Here is a 19,162-nt window from a genome sequence, read left to right on the forward strand (position 1 = left end):
AATTTATCTCAAAAAAATGGAAAAATTGTTATTGCCTTTTCACATAGCTCTATTTATAGAAGTTCCAACCACGCTAAATGGGACCTTAGTTGGAGAGTGTTATTGCCTTTTCACATAGCTCTATTTATAGAAGTTCCAACCACGCTAAATGGGACCTTAGTTGGAGAGTGTTATTGCCTTTTCACATAGCTCTATTTATAAAAGTTCCAACCACGCTAAGTGGGACCTTAGTTGGAGAAGGAAATGAATCTCTTACGCTGTTTCTAATGCTCTGCGCGGGAAAGCACACCCATACCAGGCTCAGGCTTCTGAACTCCTCTTCCTCTCATCACTTCTCTTACATGCAACATATCATTCCATCTTCCGGCTCCAGCATACATGTGCGAGAGAAGAACATAGTCGCTGCTGTGATCAGGCTCCAACTCTCTGAGATGCTCAAGAACTCGCTCGCCGAGTTCAATGTTCCCGTGAACTCGGCACGCCCCCAACAACGTCCTCCACACCACCGCATTCCCCTCCATCGGCATGCTCCTTACAAGCTCATATGCTTCTTGGAGAAGCCCGGCTTTTCCAAGAAGATCGACCATGCACCCATAATGCTTCATGTTAGGAGTCACGCCATAGTCCCTCCTCATCATGTCGAAGTACCTCCGCCCTTCTTCCACAAGCCCTCCGTGGCTACAGCTGCAAAGAACTCCTAAGAACATACTGTCGTTCGGCTCTTCGAATTCGCACTCTTCAAGCATCTTATTAAAAAACAATAATGCCTTGTTGACATGCCCATGCAGCGCAAGTCCTAGTATCATCGAGTTCCACGAGATGATGTTCCTGCTCGCCATATTGTCGAACACTCGAAGCGCACTTTCGATGGCTCCGCACTTTGCGTACATATCAATTAAAGAGTTGGAAACAGATACAGTTTGGTGGATTGTGTTGGAATGAACCCATCTTCCAAAATCCAGAGCGCCCAATTCCAAACACGCCGGGAGAGTCACAACCAACGTAGCCTCATCGGGATTGAAACCATCTCTCCTCATCCTAAGAAACATCCTCAACGCCTCCTTGTACTCGCCGCAGCTCATGTACACATCGACGAGTGTATTCCACGAGACCAAGTCCCTACTAGTAATTTCTTCAAACACCTGACTCGCAGCGCTAACCTCCCTAAACAATCCATACATATGGATCAGTGTGTTGCAAACATATACATTCGACTCCAATCCATGCTTCACAATGCAGCAATGGATCTGCCTACCCAATTCAACCGCCGTCATGTGCCCGCAAATCTTGAAAAGGAATGCGAAGGTGAAGTTATCGGCGGCTTTACCGCGCTCTCGCATTCTTTTAAAGAACAACAACGCATCCTCGTCTCTACCGACTCTCCCCAATCCTCTAATCATGGTGCTGTACAAGAACCCATCCGGCCAATTCAATTGTTCGAACACGAGAGACGCGTAATCCATCGATCCGTTCTCCGACACGCAGCAGAACGAGATTAATCTACCGATCACGTACACGTGTTGCTCGAGACCGGCGGAGATGATCTGGGCGTGGATCTGAGAGAGTTCTCTCATGGTGGAGCACGATTTGAAAAAGGAAATTAGAGTTTCCTCCCTGGAGTCGTGGGAGTTTTCGTTGAGGCATTTCGTCGAACAAGTTGGGGGATGCTGGTGGAGGACGAAGGGAAGGGACGATGAATATGCCTCTGATGAATCTAAAGGAGAGATTGTTGAAGGAGATGGAGAGGAGCATAACCTGGAGGAGTTGTATGCTTTTAAGTGCTTTGGATTCTATCACGATGCTTTGAAGGAGATGATGCCACACGAGGCGTCGAGGTAATGCGTTCGAGTTTCGACCCTTCTCCGTTGCGTTTCCGCATAAACATATCCGGTGCGGTTGGCGCAGTTTTAAGCCACGCCCGCATAGCCATTGAGGTCCAAAATGGTCGGGCCCGATTTACTTTTGATTAAGCCCAAGATGTAGCAGCCCAAAATTAACTTTTTGGGCTTTGGTTATCTGAAATTTCAGTTCTTTGGCAGTAAAAATGTAAAAAAAAAAAAAAAATCTCTTATTAATGCCAGCAGTGTTCTATTGAAGTTAGCCTCAAATCAATGAAACTGTCATTATTGTGACAGTTCACACCACGGACTCAAGCTGCGGAGTTGCCACCACAACATATTAATTCAATATAAAAGACTTGCCCGTAAAATCTCTTACTTATTTTATTAGTTTTTTTTTTAAGAAAAAGATAACATGCTATTTATTTCGTTTATATTTAAAAAAAAAACACTAGTGGACAACAAGATTGGTCCACTACAATAAACCCTTTTTTCATATTTTTTTGCCACGTCTCATTTGAGGTCTTTTGTTACCTCACTCATGTAGTCTAATTCATCATTCTAATGAATGAAACGGACAACACGCTATCTTTTTCTAAAAAAAGTAAAATAAATTTAGTTAAACATATGAACTAATTAGGTTTCGAATTTGAGATTTCAAATACCAACCGCCAAATCTTTTACCAATTGCGCTAGGAATGATTGCTTTACTAACTTTGCTCTTAATTAGGCATCGTAAATTCATAGTTGAGCTAAAGTAGTACTTTTAAAAGTACGTATTTACTATTTACTTGCTATTACTTTTTACCTCTTGAATACATAAGATTTACTATTTGGTGATACTATAAGTATGTATCTAAGGGGTGAAGAGTGAAAGTATATCAATAGCATTTGTTTTTCTAATATATTGTAGCTCAACTCTCTAAATCCGATATTTTTTTGAGAGAAAGAAAACATATTGTTCGTTCCGTTCATTTTTTTAAGAAATAAATTTAGCTAAAATTGTAAAGCAATTATATTTTAAACATAAAACATTAGATATCAATTATTAAGCCCTTTATCACTTACATTAGAAATGATCTAACTTTTTGTGAATTAATGTATTATGGGGCATGGCGTACTTTATTTTCTTACGCTGCGATCAACTATAAAGCACATTTTGATCTTCACATATTCTTTCTGGGGCGTAGCATTGCGATCGAAAGAAAAGGACAATGAGAGGTGCCTTAAAAAGTGTGGCAAAAGTCTGAGGCACATAAGGCTTGTAAAGAAATTAGATGAACAGTTTCTAGTGCAATTAATTACGGAGGTGTACATTCCATATATATTTTGCAATCACTGTTCACTAGTGTTCTCTTTTGTCTGTTTGTATATAGCATTGACCCAAGTTTCTTTTTAGCAATTCACTTTACACTTTGTATTTCTTTTGTCTTTACTTTCTTCTGAGATAAAGTGGTCTACCGGTTCAGTTTCCAGTAAAAGATGAACATTAACTTCCTAATTGAAAGTTGAATTCATTTCATGGCTCATATGTATAATCTCCTGTATCAAGATGATTAGATACGGTTTATAAAATAATCTTTTGTCTCCATAATTTTGAATTGCTAGAGAACAGTTTTTGATACTTTGTATATTCAAATCTCCTCCTCAAATCTAAACTCACACGAAAAAAGAAGAAAATTAAATAAAAGTTGAAGACATAGAATTCGCATTCCTAATCTTTTATTCTGCTATCATTAAAACAACCGACTAATCTAAAATTTTTTAAATTACTGGCGAATAATTTTTAATATGTTATTTATTAAACACAACTGTATTTGTATCCAGGATATTAGGACAAAAGATTATTAATTCTCTTATATTTAACGAGTGACATGCATGCCACCACGTGTAGACATACAAACACATTAATTCGTTTTCTCGGGGGGACCTCTGAAATTTCTCCCATGGACTGCAACTTTGCATAATTCATAGGCTGATGAGGCCTCTTTGAATGCTTCTTTTATCATTGTTCTCTTTTTTTCCACCCTTCTTTTTCCTTCTCTCACTCTCTCTCCTTTAAACCATTGTTTTAAATGCAAATTCCGTTACACTTGTACGTAGGCCTACACGTGCCAAACTAGTATAAGTTTCAACTAAATCAGCTAAATGGCAAAATGAAGTAATCCAACAACACAACATAGTGTTTAATTTTGTACTTAAAACTTAACTAGCTTGAACATTATGAGCCAACTATGCTCAAACATTTTCTTCTTTTTAGCTGCCTAAGGCCTTGTTTGGTCTCGTTTGTGGCCATTTCGGTGGCGATCGCATGTTACATACTACAGCATCCTATATATTCGATCGACGGCGCCATGAAGAACTGCAATAATGGAAAGCACTGTAGGGAACGAGATGCATTTTGCGCATCGCAATATATGATCGCTCAGTCTAGTTGAGCCAAACAAATTAACCTTAATGTTTTGCATGCATGCGTTCTACAATGTAATTATTCATTTAAAACTCGGATTGTTTTATTTGATTAATTGGGCCCCTAATTCAAATTATGAATAAATCAATGTAGTTATTATTATTATTTTTTAATAAGAAAGAGATTTAATGCCACAGTATATATATAGTTACTATATATTCATGCAGGAGAAGATTGTATGGGGCGAGGGATCGGTTGTGGGTGTGTTCCTTGGGTGGACAAGCTAAGGCTAACAGCTAGTGGTCCTTTTTCTGAAGTGTAGAATTCCATCTTTCTAATTTTATCCGATTGGGAAAATTAATTTTTAATTTGCAGATTGGGTGCCAATATTCCATGCGGTGGCATGTTGACATTTTTAGAACATAGCCCATTTGTCCATTCAAACCGAAAAATAAAAATAAAAAATAAAAACCTATATGCCAACTGTGAGAAAACTATATATCAGCTATATATATTGTGAAGTGCTGATAGTTTCATATTGGATATGTAGAACGCAGCGAAAGTATTTATTTATATTTTTTGCAGAAACGGCTCGTAGCTCTAGAATGCGATGGGTCATGGATCGTAGAGATTGATTCACATGTTTTCGAATCGTCCACAAAAGTCTTTTAACGCCCCAAACTCACTGTTGATCGAGTTATGGAAGAGCTAAATTCATAATCCACCGTTCAAGACCTTCTACAAGTATAGGTTAATGAAGGAAGCGGTTTTTCTTTTTCACAAAGACAGCTTATAAATTACTCATAAAATTTATGACTTCTATTTTTTCTTCTTCTTTCTATGAGAGAAGAGCCCCTATATTTATAAGGAATTATAAAACTCTAATAGGTAAGTAAAATATTAGGCGGAATCAGTTTATAATTGTTATTCTAATATAGCTAGAATATATCTCTAATTACTTTTTCAATTTAAAAGCAAGATTCAGTATAGTCCAATTAGATAATATAATAATTATCGGATCGAGCCTAATTTTGGGCGCATCCGATTCGGTTTAACCCAATGCTAACAGGATTAAAAAAGAATTACGATTGCAATTCGCAATATAATTAAGAGTCAGACATCTAATGCGAATAACTAAATTTAAATATTTTGAATAGATTGTTTGGATCAAGCATTTTATTATTATTATTATTTTTTGAGAATAGATCAAGCATTTTATTAATGTTAGTTGGTTAGGTTGTTTGGTATTGGAGCCGATTTGTTAGCTAGAAGTGAGAGACGGGTCTCACATTGTCTGATGATCTAAAAAATAATAAGAAAATTGCATCTCACAGAAAGAAATTACCATTGAAAATATAAGAATCGAAAAGTTCCAACGAGTTTTCAGTTCTAGCGGGCCGGCTTGTTACACCAACTTTGAGCCAATGCTTCTGCAGTTAGTTCAATGCTTATATTAGTTTGTAATGGCAACTATGCTATGTGTTGAGGCTCACTAACAACTGTGGAAGAATAACTAAAGCTAAAAATTTTAGAAGAAACAGGGATAAGGGCTTATTATTATCATTTAATCAAATTTGTGTTAAGCAGTGGATTTGATTAATTGCATATAATTGTCATGGACATATATTTGAAGTCAATTTGTTTGGCTTTTCTATTCTTACCATAAAATTCTATATTATAAGATACGAACCGTACATACTTTTCGTTTTTTCTGATTGACCAATAAACCTAGCCAATATTATTATCTCAGATATAAATTGTTATAATTTGATTATTATATATTCAGTCTAAATTTGTTCTTAATATATCTGGCATGTATCGACCGTCTCTAAAACAAGTGGCAAAGGGCTTGGTGATTGGTACCCGAGACCCAAGTTCGAATCCTAATTGATTCACATATTCAGCCAAGTTTATTTCTAAATGAAATAAACGAAGCGGGTAGCGTGCTACTTATCTCTCAAAAAAATAAATAAATAAATAAATCTGGCATGCTTCGAGTAAAATTTGGTATGTTAATATTATTTTCTAGACATTTTGCGGCGAACTCACAAATCAAATGTGTATGTAATTCGTACATAACTGAGCAGTCAAAGTGGATTGCACGGACAATGACTCCGCAACGTACAGTTGCAAAGGGAGGTGTTATCTTTTAGGAAGGAGATGGACAAAGAGTATTAATATACAATGGTGGTCCCTGGGACCTTGGCCATGCAATTCAACACCATTATTTAATGACATAAGGCCATTCCAACCTTTCCAACCTTGCAGGGCAAATTGCAGGGTATGTTTCTACTTTCCAATTGGATTTATACATGAAAAGTTGTTTAGTCTTCTTCTACTTCTGCTTTCAGCTTCAGTTATTCTACATTAAACTGTGATGGTAAATAAAATTATGATTAGAACTTCTGATTTTACTATAAAGTTTACTTATCGAGAAGATTTCTAAGTAAAGGCTAAAATTTTTCTATACGCCCTGTGCCACGATGTCAAAAATAGGTTAGGTTCAGATTGAGAAAATCACAAACTGGTTTAAGCAAATTGGGAAGTTTTTTTTTTTTTTTTTTTGACAATCTTGTCCTCTGGTTGTAGCTAATGATGTGTCTCGCCAAATGAATTAATCAATAATTCCTTATTAATGGCATGGTAGGCAAATTAGTCCATGGTCAATTGGGTTGGTAGAGCCAAAGCCACCTACATAGCTCCATAGCAATAGCTCTACAATATATCTAAATAAGAATAGGAATAAGCACCATTTCCACCCCTAAAATCCCTACCCCATCATTTCTTATTCTCCACTAGAAGCCAATAACTCTCTTAATTCATAAGCACAAACTAAGAATAGTAACTACAATTTAATTACTCCTATATGATATATATAACACATTATGGAGATTATCCTTTGAGAGAGAAAAACCCTAAAAAGGAATCCCTGTGTGTAATTTTCTTTTATTAATTTAGTAAAAAGTCACGCCACACAATTTACTGCGTCAAAAGTCGGAACCGTTATTATAGTTGTGGGCCCAAGTTATTTCCCTTATGTTTGGCCCTGGCCCATTATGTGCCGGCACTGCTTAATTCCCAATTTTACCCCTGCCCGAGAGTGATAATGGGCCTCTTACAGATAGTTATTATTTTATTACAGGGGTAAGAGGGTCATAACACATCTAAGAAAATTGTGGGCAAAAATTTTAGGAAAACTTTAAATACCACCCAGTGGTTTCGCACGTTCTCACTTCAGTACCACGTGGTTTAAAGTGTATCAATTTAGTATCCTGTGATTTTTTTTCTTTTTATTATCTATTTACTAATTTTTGTTGTTAAATTAATGATAAAATTAAAACTAAAATGTATTAAAGTGCATATTCGATAAATCTACGTGAGGTATCTAAAGTTTTTTTGTATATAATTTAATGAAATATTAACAAAAGAGCTGACAAAAAGAGAAAATAAAGTCGTAGAGTACTAACTTGATACACTTTGAACTATAGGGTACTAAAATGAAAAAATACAAAACCACATGGATGGTATTTGAAGTTTATCCAAAAATTTATGAAGACCCCCCTCAACTATATAGGTCGTCATAAATTAAGACTTTGAACTGTTTTCTATTTTTTTTAAAAGTTTTTAATTTCTCTTTTTTTTGTCATATAATTTGGTAATTCACGCCTCTCGAAGCAGATTTACTTTGTTAATACTTCACGATCAATAGCTAACAAAATTGTTAATTTGGGTAAAGTTTTTATTTTAGTTGACTAACATAATTTAAATCACTATTTCAAAACAATCTGGCTGTTTAGTTAGATGTAATTAGAAATAAAATATAATTAAAGAATACGCGCAACTAAAAACACAATAGTTATAATTACTTATATATTATTTAATTAGATGCAGTTGAAAGCATTACAATTGTAAACAATTTGTTTTATTATATGTGGTTAAGAAATATATTTATATTTTTTATTATTATATATTGTGGGATGAGATTATCTATATGATAAAAAATATATTTTTTATTTGAAAAATTATTAGAAAGGTAAACTTACTTTCGTCTAAAACTACTCTCTTCAATTGTTGTAGTCGGAATTATGGCTAATTGAGACGTAATTCCAAATTAAGTCTTCTCTTACCGTTCCAACCGCAGCAATTAAATTCAAATACATCAAAACTAATTAAACAACAAATTTAGATTTGAATATAATTATAACTGTGTGCAACCAAACAGTCGCTAACAGTTGAGGAGTCTCCATACATTTTTACCAAATTTATATCCGGCACCCCTAAAAAGTTCTGAACTTTCTCATTTACCTCTCTCAGAAAGTTAACATTAAAAATTAATTTTTTACATTTCAAGTTATTTCAAATATAATAAACTGTTAGGTTATCCCTTTTGAATATACTTTTCTATCATCATCAACTTTTTTATTTGCCTTTAAATTAGGGATAAAAAAAAATATTTTTATTTTTAATCTTTTAAAATATATTCATATATCATCACCGGCTTTGCTTATTTGCCCTGAAATTAGTGGCAAAAAAAATATTTTAATTTTTTTAACTCCGATAAATATTTAACTCATGTCTAATTCGAGATAACTTAACGAATGATAACTACAAGATATTTTTAAGTAACAGAGAAAAAACATATAAAGAGAATATTAGAAATAAAAAAAATAAATTAAATATTTTTAAAGTTGTGAGAGGTACAAAACCAATTATTCCAATTTATATTCCTGCTATTTATGCTGCTGACCTTTCTCCTTCTCCTCGCCCACCTCTCTCTCTCCTCCCCTTCCTATTAATCCTTCTGCACCTCTCTCTCTCTCTCTCTCTCTCACACACACACACACACACACACACAGACCTCTTACTCTTACTCTTACTCTTACTCTTGCACTCCACAACTGGAGCTTCCTCTTCTTACTTGCCTGTGCGTGAGAAGAGAGTGACAACATGGGCAGGTCGCCGTGTTGCGAGAAGGTGGGACTGAAGAAAGGCCCGTGGACGCCGGAAGAGGACCAGAAGCTCCTCGCCTACATCGAGGAGCACGGCCACGGGAGCTGGCGCGCATTGCCGGCAAAGGCCGGTAAGCTCCACGTGGCCTCTCAAATATTAGTTCTGTTCTTGACCACAACGTACAGCGCTTAAAAGAGATCTGCTGTCTAGCCATAGTAGGCTACATTAATTCTGCGTCACTTATTAATTGAAAAAACAACCTCAGATCTCTTCAAGAAGCTCTTTCACATCATTGTAGACAATGGCTGTTTAACCAATTCTCTATATATCTTTCTTGTTTTCCTTTTTTTTTTTTTGAAAAAAGAAAATTATAGTAATGATAGTATTGAGTCTCTGCAGGTTTGCAGAGGTGCGGAAAGAGTTGTAGGCTGAGATGGACCAACTACCTGAGGCCTGATATAAAGAGGGGGAAATTCAGCTTACAGGAGGAGCAAACTATTATCCAACTACATGCTCTGCTTGGTAACAGGTGATCGATTATATATATTTTTTCAATTACTAAACTCAACTACTACTACTACTAATAATAAAAATAACAGTATCTGCGTGCGCACACATTGCATGTGAAAAATTCTCGGAGGGTAGTAAAAAAATGTCCTATAATTCTTCAAAATTTACTATTATTATTATTTTTTTTTTTTATTTCAATTGTGAGAGCTTGAGTAAACTACTGTAGATATGTTGTTGTACATTTGTACTGCGACATTTGCTGCATGTCTGATGTTAAGGTGTCTCAGGTTCGTGTGTGAATTCATGCTACTGTACATGTATATGTTGTCGAGCCCATAATTTTATCTCTTTAAGTTGAAATTTTCCATGCTCAGATTGTTATATATATAATCAAGTATTTAAGAACACTTTTTTTCTTTTCTTTATCTATTTTTGTTTAAGAGTGAAAAACTGCAGTTATGTCATTGACAGAGAAGTACAAAACGATTTTGTACTAGTAATTTCAGCCAGACCCTTTTTCTTGTTTATAAGTAAAAAAAAAAAAAAAGAAAAAAGTTTATGGAAAATAATACTATCAAAAAGGGCCAAATTTGGCTAGTTGATAGTGATCAAGTTCAACAAATTACTCCACAAACATCCAAACTTCATTAATGCTTATAAGTAACATTAGTTTTGCTCACAACATATTGAAACCAATCTTCCAGATGGTCAGCTATAGCTACCCACCTACCGAAAAGAACGGACAACGAGATCAAGAACTACTGGAACACCCACCTAAAGAAGAGGCTGGCGAAGATGGGCATCGACCCGGTAACTCACAAGCCGAAGAACGAAACCCTGGGCTCGCCCCAAGGCTACTCCAAGAGCACGGCCAACCTCAGCCACATCGCTCAGTGGGAGAGCGCGCGCCTTGAAGCCGAGGCTCGGCTTGCGAGGGAATCCAAACTCCGAGCGACATCCCTCTCTGCCACTCTCCGCACGACGGAGGGGTCACCGACATCCACATTGAGCTTCTCAGAGAATAATAACATGCTCCGTGCTGCGATCAATGGGCCAGGGAGTGGAGAATTGGTAGCAGATGAAGAAGTGGAGTGGAAATGCCTCGGAAAGAGGACGAACACCGACTTCTTGGGCTTCCAGGTGGATACGGCGACGACTTTGGCTTTTGGCGGAGAAGTGCAGTGGATTCCAGAAACATCCGATGGGGAAGTCGGCGCCGGATTCACTGGCATGCTGCTGGATAATTCGTCCGACGTTGGTGGTGGCGAATCCAATAATGCACGCGGAGGGAGCTCTATTGAGGAGGGGGAAGAGAGCGGGAACTACTGGAATAGTATCTTCAACTTGGTGATTTCATCGTCCCCTCCGGATTCGCCATCGGTATTCTGAAAAATGAAACCTGTCAAGAATCTTGATCCAATGAGTTCATTTGATTCTTACAAGTGGTTTGATTAACTCGGTCTTAAGGCGGCCCGAGTCAATTCAAATTGGTAGAAATGTACTCAGAAAAAAAAAAGGGGGGGTGGGGGTGGGGGTGGGGGTGGAAGGAAAAAAGCTAGAAGGATTCAGTGAATTTTTTTTATAAAAAAAACAATCATGTAATATTATTAATTCCTTATTATGGTAGGTTGCATATTGCTTTTCGTTCATGGAGTAATGTTGTATGTTAGTAATAAGAACAATAACAATGTACTAGAAACACTGCTGTTGTAAGAAATTAAGTGCCCTGAGGATTTCTCCTCCACGGTGGGGTCGGTGCATTTAATTAGTACAGGACTTTACAGTTGTTTGTTCAGTGTCTACGTTTCTCTCCGTCTCAAGCAGTTTTTTCAATTAATTTGCAAGTCCTTACATTGAAATGATTGTAAATTTCGACACTACCTATCCGTCATATTCATTAAGTCAACATCAAGGGCCTTCACTGTTCTTACTAGCAACATAAATACAGAGGTAAGAGGACTCGGCCATTGATTACATTAGTATACTGATGATGATTTTATGAAGGAACTTTATGAAGAAAATATGAAAGAACTTTGCGAAGAGTATGCATGCGGATTTGCACTGTAATTAGCACTGTTAACTCAGAACTACATGTCACACTCAATTTCGTTCTTCAGTTATTTCATAATAAGAACGAAAGGAAAGAAGCTCGCTTTAAAAATGAATATGGGAAACTCAGTATAAAACATCTATAAAAAGAACTCTGACGATTAAAGGGTAGGAATTCTGGTACTTTCATTATTATAAAGTCATGAGAATCCACTGACTAGTAGAAAAAAAAATACAATCCAATACAAACGAGATCAGAGAAGGTTATAGCAAATATTCTTTCACCCATAAATCAAGAAGGTTATTTCTGCAGGTCAAACCTATTGTATCGAAACTACCATAGTGAAACCTTTAGTCTAAACAGAATAAATGATCGTCATAATGGCGCTTTGTGACCCAACTTCTCAACTCTGCTCCCTCTGGTAACATGTAAAAAAGTTTCACTTTTGGTTTAATAAGCCCGGACAGATAAATAGATAGATGAACCAATGAAGCGAGATAAGAGATGAAACACAAACCTGGCACTGAAGGAAAGGAATACGTACTCTCGGTCCCATTGAAACCGTTGTCAGTCGCCATCGCTTTATTTAATTCCCATGTTGTTGCCTCGCCCTTTTGCCCATGGCTGCTTCTAATCCAACTCTGCAAACCAGTCGGAAAGGATATACTTTTCTCTCCACTCGCTATTGTCCCTCCCTCATTTAAATGCTTTGATGATCACCGTGCCACCATAAAGGTGCCTGTCTCCATAAGATATATTTTTAACTTTCGGGCGATGGACTTAAAGGTTGCTTCGTAGTGCATGTATTACATAGCACTAGAGCTGAACATGGCTGAAAAAGAGTCAACAGACAGGTTAAACCACGAGAAACCAACATGATTAACATGACTGTAGTCAAAAGCAATTATTCACAAACATTGTAAAGCATGACCTTTATAACTTACGAGCTTCTAAATAGTAAAACTAGAAAGCAGTGACTAGAAGTAAACACAAAATGTAGAGCTGGATCTACAGTGTTCTAAAGATGCTGATACAAAATACTACGTGGGTCCTATCAATGAATTGATTGCGTGGTTTACCACGGCTTGATGTCAAAGACACAGAAACATCATTTAAATGCACAACCAAGGACCACTCTGTTAACAAAAAAAAAAAANAAGGACCACTCTGAAAAAAAAAAAAAAAAAAAAAAAAAAAGTTTTTAGAAGGTTAGAGGAAGATAGAATATCTCAGATCAGAAGCAACCAAAGGGCCAATATCAATATGCCATGAGAACCCGGAAAGATAAATCTTGCACGCTGGGTGATTACTAATAGTATGGTTTGAGAATGAAGAATATTGGCATAAACAATAATATGCTTCCAGTAGGTGACTGATCTTAAAATGAAAGATGAGATATGTTCAAGATGAATAAAAGCCCTGAACTATAATACAGTAAAATATCATGAAACAAACTAAATGATTACTACAGTCATATTATTCAGTTGCTGAGATCAAAAGGATGGCCTCCCTTTGTTGGTACCCCAAATCAATTGGTCCTATTTCTTCAGTCTGAGCCACAGTAGGTCGGAAAATATTAAGCCCAACTTTGGTTGAAACTTGAGAGCAAGAAAACAAGACTTTTTTGTGAGGCCCAATCGGGCTGCATTTCAATTACTAACAACATGCCAGCCCAAGCTCAGTCCTCTTCACTTCAGGCTGTACTACTCAGCCAAAGGCCTACAGATGGAGTACTTGTACTGATGCTTTTTCACAGCAAGCAACTCATACTACCTTGCCATCTTCATCTGTCACCATCTGATACAGTTTTCTTCCTAGTTTCATCCTCACATGTTCATGCTCAGAGTCTTCTACTACATTTAAGAATTTATAGTACAGAGCAATTCATTGTACCCAACTCATCAATATAATCCGTTGTTTGCTTGGAGTAGTTCATAGTCCTTGTTGCATCCTCAAACATCTTAGCTGCTCAGCAGACATATTTTATATGAATCAGCAAACACGAGATGATTGTTACATTGATTGGCGGTGTTCAGCCTAAACTAATTTCATTACATATATACCAAGGTGGCAAGGCACTAAAATAAAACCAATATTTCGGACAAACCAGAACAAATTCCAACGCATTTTCGCGGACAACTCTTTTCAAGGCTTTAAGTTTGACTCGCTCATATGAAGCTAGAACTCTAGATGCATTCAAAGGCTATCAGAACTTTTTAAGTTTGGTTGCTCCGCACACTGTGATTGGACTAGGTAGAACAACTTTTGAGTTCTCAAAGCCCTCGACCTATGACAACATAAGACAATAATACAAACTCCTATTTCAAGGAGAGGTTATGATGTCGGATACCTTACATTAGAGTTACAAACGGATTCATTCATATAGAACTAATCATTTCAGCTTGCCTCCGAGATAAATTCTGAGCAAGGTATAATTGCACATGAGTCTCACTCTGCTGCATATCATCTTACTACACAAGTGAAATAGACCCAAGAGAAATCGACCCAAATAGACCTCCTTTTTGAAATATTTCAAGCTCATACAGGTAAAAATAATTTAGAATTGTACACATTCATAACAAGTCAAAATTGAAACTAGGTAAGCAAGTACATAATTGAAACTAGGTGGCACGCATGTTCAACTATGGTAAAGGAAGAACCAAAGCACAAGAAAACACTATGATTTTTTAACTTTGAGAGATACCATTAATTGGAATGACAAAGTAACAAATCTAAACAAAAATAAAACTGTTACAGCCTGTAACGAGCATCTTATGCATGTTAGTGATGCAAAGATGCATTCTTCTTTCAATAGATCACATGAAACACTGTGTGAATGAAGATATAAACTCAATACAATGAACCGATCTCACCTATCCATTTTCATACATTAAATCCCTTCCACTTACTGAAGCTACCGAGCTCCCCACCCTCCGAAACCGCCATCCCAATGCCGGTTCTCCCACTCCTACTACTACCACCATAATAAAGCCTCCACTCATCCCCCCCTTCCACTCGGATCAAGCACGGATCTCCGATCCCTTGATTATCCCATCCATTATCTTCCGTTGAAGCACTTAGTATCGGCCCATCACCACATCTCCTCCAATTCTTCAATCCATCGACACTCTCCGCCAACCCGATACTCGTTCGGCCATTTCCACAAACACCTTCATACACCATAACATACTTCCCATCCTTCTGGTCCCTCACAACATGCCCGCACCGCACGCCACCCTCGTCGAAACACCCGGCGGCTCCGCCGTCGAGCACTTTCCCCAATTTCACCCACCGAATCCCGTCCCTCGACCTGGCGATCCCGATCGCATACCGCCCGCAATTCACATCGAACGAATGGTAGTACATCCGCAAATCGCCTCCCCCGTGGTATACCACCTTCGGGGAGGAGACGAACAACGAGTCCCACTCTCTGGGAGCCCCGACGTCGATAAGCGCACCGCTGTGGTGCTCGCCTTCTATCCGCGCCCAATGGCGACCGTCCTGGCTCACGGCGAGCCCCGGGAGCGACTTGGAAACGCCGTTCTCCGAAGGAGCCGCGTTCGGGAACGCGACCTTCTCGGGGCCGAACCCGGTGTAGTAGAGCCAGTACACGGCGCCGGGGGTTCGGAGCTTCGCACTGGACATGATGAGCACATCGGACGGTCGAACGCGCTCGGTGTCGAACGCCCACCAATCGGTGCTCGGGCCCATCACGCGGCCCACGTCGTCGCCGCTCGCGACGTCGCCGGAGCCGCGTTCCCAGTGGACGCCGTTGTTGGAAACCGCGATTCCGACCGCGTCGGCGCCGCCGCGCGGGCCGAGGCCGTGGTACCACATCAGCCACCGCTCGCTGGCGTCGGTGAGGTAGCGCTCGACCACCGGGGAGCCGACCACGTGGCAGTCCCAGGAGGCGCGGGCGGTGGGGCCCGCGTCGAACACCAGGCCATCGGAGGGCGGGGACGAGATGGACGGCGGGGATTTCGGATCGGCGGCGCGCGAGCGGTGGACGCGGCGAGCGGGGGACCGTAGGATTGAGGAGGAGGGGGTGCGTCGTGGGACGGTTTTGAGCGGAAGGGTTGTTGTGGTTTTGATGCGAGTGTTTGTGTTTGTGGTCGAGGGGCGGTATGCGGCCACCGCAGCTGCTGCGGCTTCCATGTTTTTGGCGTGCGGAGGGAACGGTGGGATAAAGCGCTTCGCAACGAAGCGGATAACATTGTCATTATTGATAGACCACTACCAGTAAGGTTTAGGAGGTCAACTTTGGACAAGGACGTGTTGTTAATGAGAGATCAATCTGCTTAAATTAATCACTGGATTGACTAATGGCTATGTCTCCTGGAGAAATTCGACAAGTGCTTTAATCTCAGGATTGCGTGTGGTGTTTGAAAGTAAAGCACACTATCTGCTTAATTCTGCTAGATCTTATATCAAATTCTTTTTTCTTCTTCTACTGTAAAAATGATTAAATCAACACCAAATAAGCTCTAATTCATGTCAAGGAAATTGGACAAACAAATTATGCAAAAGTCATTGGGAAATATTTACGAAACAAATTCCACTAATTAACAGTAATTAAAAAATATAAAGAAATCACCGGTTGGGCCGAAGATAATTTTGTCCGAGCTCAGCCTAAATAATACGGCCCACACATGAGCCTCCACCAAGTTTCGGCCCATTAAATACCGCCGCACAAAATTATGTGTAGACTAAAAATCCTGGAAACGGGCGAAGAGAGAAGGAACGAAGTCGAAGCCAAAAGTCACCCAACCCATCTCCTCCTACTCTCCAATTCTCAACCCCTTCGATCTCCACTCGTTTACTAAGGTACTCTTCGCTTTCTTTCTTTTTTTATTTCATTTAATTTTAAGGCTTAGATTCCTTGTAATCTCGTGTGCTAGGGTTTCATTTGAATCCCAAAATTCATACTGCTCACTTTTTACTCTGATCGAAAGCTTGAATCCTATATAAGAACCCTAGATCAACCCATTGGTATGATTCACAACGATTTGTTTGTTGGATTTATGAGAATGATCATGCTTACAGGAGTAAAATTTGCTTCTTCAGGAAGCTTCTAGAAGGAGATGGGGAAAGACTCGACGGCGAAGGAGCCATCAGGAAAGGGCAAGGGGAAGCAGGCTGCCGCCGGGGGCGAAGAGAATGCTTCGAAGGGTAAAGGGAAGGGCGGCAAGGCGGCCGATGGTCTCGGCACCTGCACTTATGTCAAAGGTTTTATTTTTCCTTTTATTTCTAGGCTATCTAATTTTGTCCATTGTAACTATCTACAGGATTAAGATTTAATTGTTCATAATTGAGGATTAGTTGCAGAAGCAGGGAGGTTGTGATTTAGTTACTCTTTGCCTGAGTTGTAGTATTTGGAACTCATCGGAATTGTTTGCATGATATTCTAATTTTGGTCATAAGACCCATTTAATTTGTACTGTTGCAATGGTCGTGGAGAACATGTCGCGCAACCTCTTTCCTTTCTCTTTCTCTGTTTCTCTCTACACATGCATGACACACACACATATGCATAGAGACATCTAAGAATGGGAAAATAAAGATATATAACTTCTTTGTGCACATTTGTTGACAAGTTTATTCTTGATGTGATTCTGCCTGAGACTGAGGAAGATAAAAAAATTGACTTTTTTCCTATGTGGACTCTGTTGAGAAGTTTATCAAAGCTAATAAGTTTTCTTCAAGTAATTTCTGAATCAAATGCATACCATACTCACTTTTTTCTGAAACACAAATCCTTGCTGTTCATTTCCGGATCAAATGCATACCCTTTACCAAGTTTCGGAGTTTGGAACATTTTTAGCTCTTGCAAAGACTTCTTGTCTTTTGACAAAGCGCAAAAGGCACTGATAGTCCTATCTGTTAAAGGAAGTTACTTTGCAATATGGTTTTTCTGCATATAACTTTTTTTTGAATAGTAAATCATAACAGCAGCTGTTTTAACTTGTTAAAGATGCAACTTAATTTCACACTTAGATGTCATAAAAACATGACACAACTTGAATTATTACTCCCTTTGTCATGATTGAAAATTCGTTGGATCCTAGATACTTCAAGAATAGGTGGCCTAATAGACAAAACTTTAGCAATATTCGAACTATATTTCCTTTTACTGATATTTTACTTATTTCCGTATGATGGTTACAATGATTGTCCTGTATGACGTGGTTTTTACCGCTCCATATAATTAATCCTTAATTATTTTCTTTTCCAGCTAGGCATATTTTATGTGAAAAGCAAGGGAAGATTAATGAGGCCTACAAGAAGCTGCAAGATGGTTGGCTAAACAACGGAGACAAAGTTCCTCCTGCTGAGTTTGCCAAAGTAAGCCAGATGACTAACTAATTGGGAATCCAGAAATACTCAGGAAACTAAGTACTGTTGGCTTGCGAAGCATTGAGGCCGCCCTCGCCTAATATATCTGAAATGCTGTCATATATATATTTTTTAAAGCTTAATATTATTTATGGTTAACAAATAGGCTGAATAGCTAATATTCTTAACATCCTTGAAAAGAACGAAAAGGTTGCTTCTTGTATTGATGTAACTTTATAATTTATTTGGTTGTGGCGATATCAGATAGCAGCAGAATATTCAGAATGCCCATCAGGAAAGAAAGGGGGTGATCTTGGGTGGTTTCCCAGAGGGAAAATGGCTGGCCCTTTTCAGGATGTTGCTTTTAGCACAGCTGTGGGAGCTACCAGTGCTCCGTTCAAGTCTACGTATGCCCCGTTCATGTCCTTTTCTCACAATTCATTACCAAGCTCATGTTCCTCTTATATATTTCTGTGAGGATGTACTCGTTAGAAAATTAATGCAAAAACAATACCAGTATTCTCGAACTTTGCGGTTGACCGAATGCTGTGTTTGTTTTTGAAAATGCCCCTTGTTTTTCTTTTCTACTACGCTAATCATATTTACGGGTTTCATGCAGGCATGGCTACCATATTATCCTAAGCGAGGGGCGGAAAAACTGATTTCTGTTTCGCCTTCCTAAACTCTGTGGACAATGTGGTGACCTGTCAAGGAAGCACAGGAATCTAGTAAAATTCGAAGGACAAGCCTTTGTTCTTTAAGATCTAATAAGCAGAGGAATCTTTGGTGTAACCTTCTAAGGGGATTTGAACTTGTCTAAGTATTATTTGGCGTGGTTTTGCTGTAAAGTGTGTTTGGTGCAAGTAACTTCATGTATGTTTGCATCCTTGCTATGTAATTTGAAGGAATCGAGACTTGTGGCATTTCAATCAGAGTTTTTCATTTGATAAAATCTCCTTGCGATGGGCCACTAAAAAAAGAAAAAAAAAAAAGGAAAAAAGGAAAAAAAAAGAGAGGAACTTTTTAAGCCGTGCAGGAATGTTGGTTGCATGCGCTTCATGCGAGAGTTTC

The 19,162-nt window shown here is 38.5% G+C and overlaps 4 protein-coding genes across 10 annotated transcripts; 2 read left to right on the plus strand and 2 right to left on the minus strand.

The window, feature by feature from the left end:
- LOC109704250 (pentatricopeptide repeat-containing protein At1g59720, chloroplastic/mitochondrial-like) lies at nt 3-1,946 on the minus strand. The gene is made up of 2 exons (XM_020225013.1): nt 1,756-1,946; nt 3-1,667 (listed from the first exon to the last, which is right to left on the minus strand). The coding sequence occupies exon 2, from the start codon at nt 1,572-1,574 to the stop codon at nt 264-266; it is 1,311 nt and encodes a 436-aa protein (XP_020080602.1). The 5' UTR covers nt 1,575-1,667; nt 1,756-1,946; the 3' UTR covers nt 3-263.
- On the plus strand, nt 9,036-11,467 carry LOC109706502 (transcription factor MYB34-like). Its single transcript, XM_020227377.1, has 3 exons — nt 9,036-9,328; nt 9,598-9,727; nt 10,413-11,467. Exons 1-3 carry the CDS (start codon nt 9,196-9,198, stop codon nt 11,095-11,097), a joined length of 948 nt encoding a protein of 315 aa, XP_020082966.1. The 5' UTR covers nt 9,036-9,195; the 3' UTR covers nt 11,098-11,467.
- LOC109706501 lies at nt 10,956-15,976 on the minus strand. 5 transcript variants are annotated; one of them, XM_020227376.1, is made up of 3 exons: nt 14,632-15,976; nt 12,303-12,590; nt 10,956-11,093 (listed from the first exon to the last, which is right to left on the minus strand). In XM_020227376.1, exon 1 carries the CDS (start codon nt 15,911-15,913, stop codon nt 14,642-14,644), a length of 1,272 nt encoding a protein of 423 aa, XP_020082965.1. In that variant the 5' UTR covers nt 15,914-15,976; the 3' UTR covers nt 10,956-11,093; nt 12,303-12,590; nt 14,632-14,641. The 5 variants fall into 5 exon arrangements, with proteins under 5 accessions (XP_020082965.1, XP_020082961.1, XP_020082960.1 ...); XM_020227372.1 differs by having other exon boundaries at nt 10,978-11,107; nt 12,276-12,590; XM_020227371.1 differs by having other exon boundaries at nt 10,988-11,093; nt 12,276-12,590.
- On the plus strand, nt 16,431-19,043 carry LOC109726754 (peptidyl-prolyl cis-trans isomerase NIMA-interacting 4). Of its 3 annotated transcripts, none has more exons than XM_020256545.1 (5): nt 16,431-16,582; nt 16,823-16,984; nt 17,991-18,100; nt 18,356-18,498; nt 18,711-19,043. In XM_020256545.1, exons 2-5 carry the CDS (start codon nt 16,840-16,842, stop codon nt 18,751-18,753), a joined length of 441 nt encoding a protein of 146 aa, XP_020112134.1. In that variant the 5' UTR covers nt 16,431-16,582; nt 16,823-16,839; the 3' UTR covers nt 18,754-19,043. The 3 variants fall into 3 exon arrangements, with proteins under 3 accessions (XP_020112134.1, XP_020112139.1, XP_020112144.1); XM_020256550.1 differs by having other exon boundaries at nt 16,457-16,582; nt 16,802-16,984; XM_020256555.1 differs by lacking the exon at nt 16,431-16,582 and adding an exon at nt 16,597-16,747.

This window comes from Ananas comosus, linkage group 2 (assembly GCF_001540865.1).
Source record: "Ananas comosus cultivar F153 linkage group 2, ASM154086v1, whole genome shotgun sequence".
Taxonomy (NCBI): domain Eukaryota; kingdom Viridiplantae; phylum Streptophyta; class Magnoliopsida; order Poales; family Bromeliaceae; genus Ananas; species Ananas comosus.